Here is an 11482-nt window from a genome sequence, read left to right as displayed (position 1 = left end):
AATGGCGAAAATGTACAGATAGACAAAACCCCCCAAAAGCTTAGTAGCCACCCAAAAAGCGTGCGAGGCTCTGAGGCAATTCCTGAAAATGGCTTTTCTCTTAATAATGACATGGGCCATCATATTATAGCATGACATTATCAATCACAAAAAGGTTTAGATCATTTAGCCTAGGATAAGTCATGTGACAACAAGGCCTCGACATTTGTCATAACATGATCCCCAAGGCTCCATACCTTTTCATTTTTACTCACGTTGGCAAAATAATTTGCAAGTCCATTCGCTTCACTATATGCATGTGTAATTTGAACCTTTTGAAATGTCTTTATAATATACATAGATTTCTCAATCCATTTTTCAATGGTCCACAAGGGTTTTTGTTGGCCTTTTAAACATTGAATAATTTTACTAGAGTCTCCCTTTAGCCACACTAACTTGGCATTGATGCTCTTAGCCAAAATCAAGCCATGGTAGGCCGCAATGGCTTCAACAAGGTGGTTTTTTTGACATCCCAGGGGGAGTGCCACCATTGAAATAAGCCTTCCATTATAATCTCTAATCACTCCCCCACACCCATCCAACCCAGGATTTCCTTTTGTCACCCCATCAAAATTGATTTTCACCCACCCAATCGAAGGAAGGTTCCAATGAACATTATCCCTAGGCCATTTGATTGGTTTGAAAACAATAGAAATGTCCACATTAATTTTCCAAATAGAAGTAACCCAAGAATCATATAAGGAGTAAGAAGACTTCCCCTTATCTGGGTATTTGGCTCTTACATGATAAAAGTTTTCCAGAATGGCCCTACAGATTATAGAAATTTTAGATTGAGTAATAGAAGAAGAATAATACACAAGATAAAGTCATGTTTCACTCTCTTTCATTCAATACACTTTACATATATATATACAATTTAAAAATCCCATTTTATAGGGAATAACCTCCCTATTTAGTTGTGATTGTTACTTACGTAACAATACACAACTCAAACTATACGAGTTGTTAAAATAACTCAAACCATATTATATATTATTGTGAATATAACAATAATATTACTATATACTAACAATTATATGATAATAATTATTCACATAATTATTATTTACCCACATACATGGAGCGCTAACTTAAATTTCCTAACATTCCCCCCCTTAGTGCGAACATGGTAGAATAACATTACATAGTCCTCTGCACCATGCTCACCCCTGTGACATGCCCACTCTCGTGGCTCATGATCTTGATTCAAAATGAAAGGCACCTCTTGTCAACCTTTCATGGTTCTTCCATGGGTTTGCCACAAACCTAGACATGAACAGGAACCCACTCATCTGTTCACATTGTGTGGCTTTTTGGATCCTCCTACAAACCCTTTCAAGATCCATGAATTGACTTACTCTGGTGCTTTTGTTCGCCACTATGCTTGCACATCAGGGAAGTTACATATCACAAATTTGAAAAACCCATACTGGAAAACATTTCACATTACATTCCATAAGAGCACAATGTTCTTAATTGCAATCACTGTTATCAATCGCTGCCACTTGATCTTGAACAACATAGACAACTGCCACTACCACTAGAAGTTGCCCTTGACTTTAGTTATTTTGGCACGAAATGGGAATGGAACATTGGTTATTATCTCCCTTCACAATGTGAAATTTCCACTTATTCACATAATGAAGAATACTGAAAAGCAAATCATATCAAGCTGCATAACACTGTCCAGATCTTGCTGCACATGATCATCATTTCCATTGAACGTATTCATTGAGCAATCATCTTCTAGTGAAGTACGATAGTCAGAGGATCGCCATAGTCAAAGGACCTCTGCAGTCATATGCTCTCCAATGCAATCATTTTTCAACATTTGCACACCATACTAAAAAGCTAAAAGAAAACACACTACATATTGTACATTTGTCACCAAAGTTGATAAGTGGCCCCATCATTGGTGATTGACGAGAGGTCGCCAAGTGTCCACTATCCTCCAACCTCCTATGCCTCCATTGTCTAGTAGTTTTTCTACTTAGTAAATTTGACTTTGAAGCTCAATTTTACAATGCACCTATCAAGATGGATGTTGCATACAAACTAACGCATCTAGTTACAATTGAGGCTTTTAAAAAAAATAAAATTTTTGACTCTTGAATTTTGAAAGACACACTATTAATAATCTTACAACTTAAGATTCATTAAGATAGACCCTACGACACAAAATGTTTGACTTTTATGATGACATGCAATATCCTTATAAAAATTAACAATTGATAACTAGATAATAAATTATAATAACCTAATAGCCTCCTACCAAACCTCACAAAAGACATAGTTAATAATTATGGATGAGAGGGCAAATCCCCTAAAAGAGAAATTTGCACTAATTGAATTTTGACAAGTAGTAGAGTTTGAGAATAGAGGCAAGATATCATACAAGCTAATATAGACATTGACCTAAATTGTGCAAAGACACATGAATGTCAAATGAATAAGGTTCGATGTGAACAAATTCGCTGAAAAAGAAAGGCAAAGCCTCTGCCAAATCGCAGCCACCAAACTGCTGCAGTTTTCCAAAATTTAGAATGCTAGCCACAAAAAACATGATGCTGCCAATGAACCACCTCAAGAGATTATGCCGCAAACTGCAAATGATGGCACCAAATATGTATGAAATCTCATCTCTCCCAACTGAAATAATAGTTCACAAGCATAAAGAGCAGTATGTTAGCCAATAATATAGAGGCCGATCGAAAGCAAGATTTGGGGGAAAATGATCGAATTCGAAGTTCGCACCTTGGCAATAATAAATACAACACAAAGAAATGACTTTGCATATATATTGTGGCAGTCCTTCAGAACTGATTGAAACAACACACCTGGACAACAGATTGGGAGTCCTCCAATGATTGTTGCAAGCTCATTAGTTGATAACAATCACCTTCACACATGGACACCAATCTAGTAAAGTTGAGCCAATGGATGGTTGGAGCAATAGGATACACATGCTAAGCAAATATTCTATCATATCACGTAGTCTCTCTCATTTCTTGTTTTTATTCTTGCCATTGTAATAAATCACCATGAATACAATACGCCAAAGAGATAAAGATATACAACCACTCAAGAAGAATAATGCATGCTCTGAATTTGTTCTAAACTAGGTGCTATTGTGTGCCTCTCATACCATATAGAAATTTTAGTGCTTCACTCTCTTTCATTCAATATACTTTATATATATATATATATATATATAGGATTTACTAATCCTATTTTATAGGGAACAACTTTCTTATTTAGTTGTGACAACTCAAACCATATCAGTTGTTAAAACAACTCAAATCATAATATATTAACAATAATATTACTATATACTCATTTGTATGATAATAATTATTCACATAATTATTATTTACCCACATACATGGAACACTAACTTAAATTTCCTAACACTAATTTTGTTGAAAACCACATCTGAAAATGAAGCAGTATTCCTAAAGACTCTCTTGTTGCCTTCTTTCCATAAACCCCATACCACATGAGGAAAAGTTAAGGACCACAACATGCTCAAAGCTTATAATATATTACATACTATTATAATATAATATAATATTATAGTATAATATGATAGTTATTTTGTAATATTATATAATCTAATAATAATTTATAATACGTAATAATAATAAATTAATACATAATATAAAACTATAATATAACATAATAATTATATAATATTTTATTACTTTTATTTTGCATTATAATTTTTTATGTTACAAACTATTAGTGAATTATATTGGACCAAAATAAAAATTAAAGAAATTAATATGAAAAAAATATATAATTTTTAATAACCAGTTAAAATATACGCTTTGCGTATAATTTCCTTTAGAGCAACTAATAAATAAGAAATAACACAGGTGTGGAAATTTAGCGTAGAGTAGCAGCAGAAAACATCTCCAGAAAATTTAAGAGGCTATCTGGATGGAGTGTTCATGCAATTCTCCGCAAGCTATATAAGCTTTCAAGGAAACGTAATATAGCTAAACGAATATGAAGCTCACTGTAGAATTTGGGTACGCCTCACCTGCTTTCACCTCTCAGCCAATTTGCTTCTTTTATTTTATTCTGTTCCATGTCTTGTGGGTGGCTATGCAACTGTTTTCTCATTATTATGTTAGATTGAAAATAAATGTTATTCATTTCATTATTCTTTCCTGAAATTTTTTCAAAGTAGAATAAATAAAAATACAGACAGCGCTGTAGAAACATCTCGAATATGGAAGGTTTTGTGCCGATTGAAAGCCAAAAAATACATCACTAGAGTATATCCAGGAAGAGAAATATAAAGTCGAGATTGTAATTTTCTCAACATTAATATTATTAAGAATTGACCTTATAAACATTCAAGTAAAGGTTAGGTTTTACATTAACCGAATTTATTTAGAATCAGAAGATAAACCTTTAGAAATCCATATTTTTGAAATGCCATTGAGCTGACGTGTATATTGGGGCAAAGCTTGAAGTTGGAGACTCCAATACTTCCCTAAACAAAAGCTTTGTGAACTATCTAGATTCTATACGTAACATGGCCGAAGAAGTGCTTCAGGGCGAATAAGCGGGTGAACCCTTGAGTGTCATTCTGGTTCCAGAGCTGGCTGAGTGCGGAGTGGAGGTTGAGTCCAACTTCTACTATTGCCGTCAAACTCGTAGCCTCTGATAAAGGACAATCCAGAGCTGTCTCTTTTCCTTGTATTGTGAGGCCAACGATGGATTTTATGGATAAATCTCGACTCATCATGAAGTCTTCTCCTTCCTGTCGCCAACAGAAGTTGGGTCAAGCTTCAAGAGATAAGATAAGCCGACAAGAAGCTAGCACAGGGAAATAAGTTAGTAAGAGATCAAGTAAACAAATTACAAAACACCATGGAAACAGGGCAGCAAGAGATTTTGGCACTAAAACGTTGAATTAAGTCAAGCCAAGGATGGATGCATAGCCCAAGCAACTGAAGAAAGAGGTATTCTGCATATCGAAGAGATTCAATCAGCAACAACAAACAAGGAGGTCAAAGAAACTAAATTAATGGAGAAATTAGAAGAGGCCAAGTCATGGACGCAAGCGGTAAAAGAGCCAACAAAGATGCAATAAGAGCTCATAAAGAAACAATTCAGGTTACAAATGTGGGAGGAAAAAGACCGACATGCTAAGAGATGAAAATGTATGAGGAAGGAGAAAATACCAGCGTGCTAGAAAGAGACTTCTTATTAGATAAATTCCAATGGGCAGGGCACATCCTCCAAGTAAACAGAATTGGAAGAATGGTGAGGGGAGAAAGGAATAGAAATATAATGGTAATCTCGAAAAACATAGAAGATAAGAATAAAATACTAAGAAACAAAAAGGCTCCTCAAAGGTTCATAGTTTTATATGGGCGATCTAACCTTAACATAGCTAGAAGAAGGATAAAATAGAAGAAAGTTGTAGGAGCAAGAAATGCAAGAAGTTTAGGCATGGTTTTATAGGGGGTGAAAGGAAAGCCAAAGTGCAGAATAACGCTTCCAAATGCTAAATCTAATAGGAGAGATGATGTAGAAAATTTCTTACAAACTCTTAAACTATTGCAGATTAGATAGACATGTATAAAATCAGATTTAACAAATAAAACCACAACACCAGATATATGTAGGAAAACCCTTTCAGGAAAGAACCCACACTCCAAAAGCTAGACTCAATTGTATAATCAGCAACACCAACAGTTAAAATACAATTCCTAGAGTCAATGCTCTTCAAGACTATATACAGCAGCAAAGAATTCTAGAGAATATCCGGCACCTAAAAGCTTCTTAGAAGATGTCCAACCTATCCTACAAAATACAGAAAGAAGCTACATATTTATAGAGCTCAACACAAGCAGAAAGCGCCCATAGTTTCCAAAACCAACTCCAACACCAAAGAGGTAAGTGGTGTCATAAACAACAACTTTCTAAACTCATGACATGTTGCACATAGCAACTTCCAATGCAACAATGCATAACTCATCCATAACGGTCACCTTGCTATATGCAATACCTACCTCACACCACTTGTCAAAAGTGGACTCCACCATAAATATCAATTACCAGATAATTACTCTCCATGACTCTTCCATCGAACTAGTAACCGTCATAGAAACTTGTCATAGTCCAATATAGCAACCCATGACACCAGTCCCCTAATTTTAGGACTTTCAAAGTGGGTGCGATAAAATAAATAAATAATAAAATAAACATGTTTGGACTCTAAGGTTGAGACACCTTAATCCCAACATTCTCCCACTTGTCAAAGACGTATCAAGAGTCAAAACACTTTGTCATTTGCTTAATGCCCCAAGGCCCACATAACCGACACACCTGTAATGTCCCTCTTCCTAAATTACTCTATTCTGCCCTAGATTACAATTTCTCAGCTATCAAAAGGGTTTTAGGGAGGGAATCTCCTTATCTCTTTGGCAGGAATAACCTGCAACACAAGTTAGAGGATAATCTTCTAATTACAACATATGAATGGTTGGCATTTATAAATCAGTTATGGTAATATAAATACAGAAAAAATAGGATATAGAAAAACTAACTAAGATTCATGAATTAGAAAGACTATAATTTAAAGCATTACTATAAGGAAACTTAAATAATTTTGCAACAACACTCTAACGTAAAGATCATAAGTCTTGAGTCATAACCATAAGAATCCTAATTGTCTTAATAGGGTGCCTTAGCAATGGTTAATCAAGTCATTTTATGATTGTGCCTTAATAGTGGTTCTCCCTCTGTCTGAGAGGGTGCCTTAACAGTGGTTCTCCCTCTATCAAGTCACCTTCTCCTATTCATATGAATCATCATCATCATCATCATCATCATCATCATCATCATAGAGATGATGGAGATTGCCTCAATAGGGTGTCCTAAGTCTAACCCTCCTAAGCCCAAAGGCAAAGCACCTTCACCCCCCTTGGCCTCATGTGGACTCTGCCATACATATGAGGTGGCGTGCTTAGAGGTGACCCTTAACGTCGTTCTCCCTATTGCAATCATTCTTCTTCTACCATGTCTGATAATAAACAAACCAGAATATATATATATATATATATGTGCAAAGCATCATATTTCATCACTTTTCCCAGAATATATAACCATAAACGACTCCAAAGTATGTTGTGTAAATTTACATAACAGTGGACTGTTATCAGACATTATGCAAAGAATGCTGTAGAAATATTGTGCACAGGATCACGTACCGGAATGTATTAATGTCTTAAACATGGATATGACAGAGAGTTCCTTACTTGCTGTGAGTTCAATCTGCTTTCTTTGATGTTCTTCCTCCTTCGATTCTTATTCCTTCAGGTTTTAGTGCAGATTCATTTTCTGTCTGTAACTTCATAACAGTTCTGATCTGATCTAGTCGACGGTGATCCCACTAGATGCTTTTGATTTCCTTCCTTTATATCTCTCAATGTGAGGGAGGGGTCACACCTCTTCATCATGTATGCCCTTTGGCAAGAGACATGCCCTTTCACTATTGGCACTCTTTGAAAGAGTGCAACTCTTCATTATTTGTGCCCTTTGAAAGGGGCACAACCTTTCACAATTAGATATGCCCTTATTTAAATCAGATCTGCATTCTGATTCCCAAACTATCCTCACTTCAAATGAGTTCTCTTCTCCCTTTTATACCTCATATTTGGGGGAGTCACAACTTATCATTTCATGCCTTTTGACCATTCATTAACTTAATTAAACTTTAATTATATTTAGTTATATTCTTTATAATTTAATTTAAATTTAATTTAAATTTTTTTGTATTTTAATTTTATTATTATTATTTATTATTAAATTCTATTATCAGAGTGGGGACACTACAACACCATTTGAACTTCTCAGTGCTCACTGATTTCGTCAGTGCATCTGCAACATTCACCAAAGTATCAACTTTCCCCAACTTCACCTTTCCATCTTCCACCATATCATGAACAAAATGAAACTGTACATCAATATGCTTTGTTTTGCAATGAGTAGTATTCTTTGCTCAACAAATAGCACTTTCGCTGTCACAACGAATAGTAATCTGTCTTGCATCAAAACCAACATATGAGCACAATCTCTTAAGCCAAATGGCTTCCTTACAAGAATGAGTAGCTGCCATGTACTTTGCTTATGTAGGACAAAGCAACTATAGCTTGCCGCTTGCTCATCCAACTCACTGCACCACCAAGCAACGTGAAAACATATCCATTGGTGGATCTTTAGCTGTCAGTGTCACCTGCCCAGTCCGAATCCACATATCCATGAATGCAAACTGAATGTTGAGGTCCAGTAGGATAACCATGAAAACACAAGGAATACTCAAAAGTACCCCTCAAATACCTGAACACTCTCTTAACCCCATCCCAATGCACCCTACCAAGATTAGCCATATATCGACTAAGGTCTGCCACTGCTTGGGAAATGTCTGGCCTCGTACAAACCATAGCATACATCAGGCTGCCAATGACACTCACATAAAGTACTCTAGACATGTCCTCCACCTTAGTAGGAGATTTTGGACAATCCTCCACATAAAGCTTCGTCCCTTGTAACACTGGAACAACTAACTACCTGCAAGTTGACATGCTGAATCTTTCCAACACAGAGTTAACATACTCTGGCTCATCCAAAGCTTTTTGCTAGCTCTATCTCTAATGATCTCAATCTTAAGAATATATCTCACTGCACCTAGATCTTTCATTTCAAACTATGCTGATAACTGAGACTTCAAATCTGAAATCATTCTTCTACCATTCCCAATAAACAACATATCGTCCACATATAGGACTATGATAAGAATGTGACCATTTTCAGATTTATAATACACACAATGGTCAGATTTAGATCTCAAAAATCTCAATGACAATGCATAGGTGTCAAACTTTTGATACCACATTCTAGGAGACTGTTTTAGACCATACAAAGATTTTTTCAACTTACAAACAAGACTCTCTTTACCATAGCCGATGAAGACATGCTTAACCGCCTTGTTCTCCTATTTTGATCTTTTCTGACTTGGCAGATGTGCATATGCCTCACAGCCAAAGACTCTAAGATGTTTCAACGAGGGGCTTCTTATCAGACCATGCCTCCGTGGGTGTCTTCTCAACAAGTGCCGAAGTAGGAGATCTATTAATCAGATAACATGCAGTGGCTACAACTTCAGCCCAAAATTTCTGTTCAAGCCTAGCACCACTCAACATACTCCTAGCCCTCTCCATCAACATTCTATTTGTCCTCTTTGCAACTCCATTTTGTTGTGGGGTGTATGGAGTTGTCTTATGTTTGTCAATCCTATGGTCATTGCGGAACCTATCGAATTCTGCTGAACAAAAGTCACTGCCATTGTTAGTCCTCAAACACTTAATTTTTCTACCAATCTGGTTTTCAACCAAGGATTTGAATTCCTTAAACCGACTAAAAACTTCAGATTTACTTTTGAGGAAATATACAAATGTCCTTCTACTATGGTCATCTATGAAAGAGACAAAATACACAAATCTAGATATCGAAGGAACATTAATAGGACCAAACACATTTGAATGAATATAATCCAAAACCCCAGAATACTTATGAGAACTGGAAAATAAAGAAGCACGATGTTGTTTGCCATAAACACAATGTTCACAAAGTCGAACTCAAGATTACAATTATCAAGGCCTTCAACAAGGCTCTTATTTTTTCAGGGCTCCAAGACCCTTCTCACCAATATGACTGAGTCTCTGGTTTCATAACATTGTCTTCTCTGTTGGGAGCTTCATCTCCAAAGCATTTGCACCCTTGGGTATTGTTGTGACCTTTTTCACACATTGCCCCATTGTAGATGGGAACCCCCTGTTTTTGCTTTTTTCGGGTTTTGCTTTGGTACCGCAACTGCTAATCACTAGTCTTTCTACAAATGCGGAGTTAGAGTTTTTGAGAAGTCATCTCGAGCCAAGTAGAAAATTCATGGCCAAATCAGTGTTTGAACGTTGCCAAAGTGTTTAGAAGATCTGAAGGATGAGGACAATTGCTTTGGGTCATTTCTGACAATTTTCTATTTTTAGAATTTTTTGTTTTTTGTTTTTTTTATAAATTTAGAAAGTTTGATTTTTGGCGCTTTGGGCATAATCCAGGAAACAACTTTTTTTGGCTTGCTTTTTGCTTTTTTGCTTTTTTCTGCTTTTTTGAAAGTAGTACCTAGGTTTTGTTCCTCATGTCATTTGGTCAGTGCCCATGTCTCAGATTCGAAAAATTTGGTTTCTAAGTGTAAAAAGCAGGGTAAAAATTCTAATCATGCAGGAGCATCCCCGGTCTATGAGCAATCTTGCATCAACCAAAAATATTTCCTTTCAGTTTAGTTCTTGTTCAGTTCAGTGTGCGGTTTTTTGTGTTCCTACCGGTAGGTGCCGGTCGTTGTTTGCTTTTCATTGCAGATCCTATTTTCGGTCTCCAAGCTGGTTCATGTGCTTAATTCCATATTTTCAGTCCATTTGGATCCTTTTCCGGTTAGTTATCGCTCCCGGTTTGACTGTTTTTGGGTTCCGGGACATTTCTTGACCTTACCGGTTGGTTTTCCTTCATTTCTGGAGCGGTTTCTTGGCATGTGGATCTATTTGGGGTCTTGTCTGATGTTCTTTGGCGTGTGGCTGACCTTCTTGCTGATCCACACTTCTTGGTTGTTATTTTCCGGAGGAATTTCTTTCATTCTTAGGGCCGACCTAGTTACACGTTTCATTTTCCTGCATTGGTAAATGTAATCTTTTGTGGCCGACCCAGATATGTTCCGGAGGGTATATATAGGGTATTATGTAATCATTTGTAGGATAGAGGAAGGAGAAATCAGAATAAGGATTGAGATTGGTGATTAGTGATCCGGTTGATTCTGAGAGTCCCGATTGGATTGTATCTGGCTTGTAGCCTGCATGTTATCGGTTGACTACCGAATGTTCTATGATGATTGTATGATGATAACTGGTTGGTTGCCGGAGGTTCTAAGACAATAATATGATCTGTTTCTGTAGTCTTTCTATGTTTTATTGTTGCTTTCGTTGTGTTACTCTTGCTGCATAAGCCGGTCAGTTCTCTTTTGAAGGTTTACCGGTTATGGCTGCATTAAATGGTATTAGAGCTAGTTATGAACCGGTTGGTGGAAGAGTTGTTTGCGAACCTTGAAGTATTCCTTTGGGTAGACAGATCGCCGATTGGAGGCAGGCTGCGCGTGTGTTCAATAGATCACCGAGTGAGAGGCAATTGAAACCGGTGGTCAGATCGCCGAGTTGAGGCAGTTCACCGGAGCAGAAGAGGAGATGCCGCCTAGAAGGACGAACCCCCGGAGGGTAGAGCAGAGGATGGAGGATTTCAAGAATGAGGTGAGGAACGAAATCCGGAACGCATTGGCTGGTTTGTGGAGGAACCCAAAGTCCGAGGATGAATATGAAGAAGT

The 11482-nt window shown here is 36.8% G+C and overlaps 1 protein-coding gene and 1 long non-coding RNA gene across 3 annotated transcripts in view; one reads left to right on the top strand and one right to left on the bottom strand.

Annotated features, from left to right (window-relative positions):
* Nucleotides 1-3886: 3886 nt before the first annotated feature.
* The window catches only part of LOC131065256 (ubiquitin-related modifier 1 homolog), a 53126-nt gene continuing 45530 nt past the window's right edge, over nucleotides 3887-11482 (top strand). Inside the window, exon 1 of one of the 2 annotated variants that reach the window (XM_057999727.2) lies at nucleotides 3887-4070. In XM_057999727.2, coding sequence (XP_057855710.1) covers nucleotides 4048-4070 — 23 coding nt within the window. In that variant the 5' untranslated portion in view covers nucleotides 3887-4047. The remainder of the gene's footprint in view (nucleotides 4071-11482) is intronic. The other variant, XM_057999729.2, reaches the window with a different exon arrangement.
* LOC131065257 (uncharacterized) overlaps nucleotides 4435-11482 on the bottom strand; it is a 53223-nt gene continuing 46175 nt past the window's right edge. The window contains exon 3 of the long non-coding RNA XR_009111396.2: nucleotides 4435-4810. This is a non-coding gene — a long non-coding RNA (uncharacterized LOC131065257). The remainder of the gene's footprint in view (nucleotides 4811-11482) is intronic.

The sequence above is a fragment of the Cryptomeria japonica genome, chromosome 2 (assembly GCF_030272615.1).
Source record: "Cryptomeria japonica chromosome 2, Sugi_1.0, whole genome shotgun sequence".
NCBI lineage: Eukaryota > Viridiplantae > Streptophyta > Pinopsida > Cupressales > Cupressaceae > Cryptomeria > Cryptomeria japonica.
The sequence above is the reverse complement of the archived record's forward strand: the minus strand, read 5'-3'. Positions and strand labels throughout refer to the sequence as shown.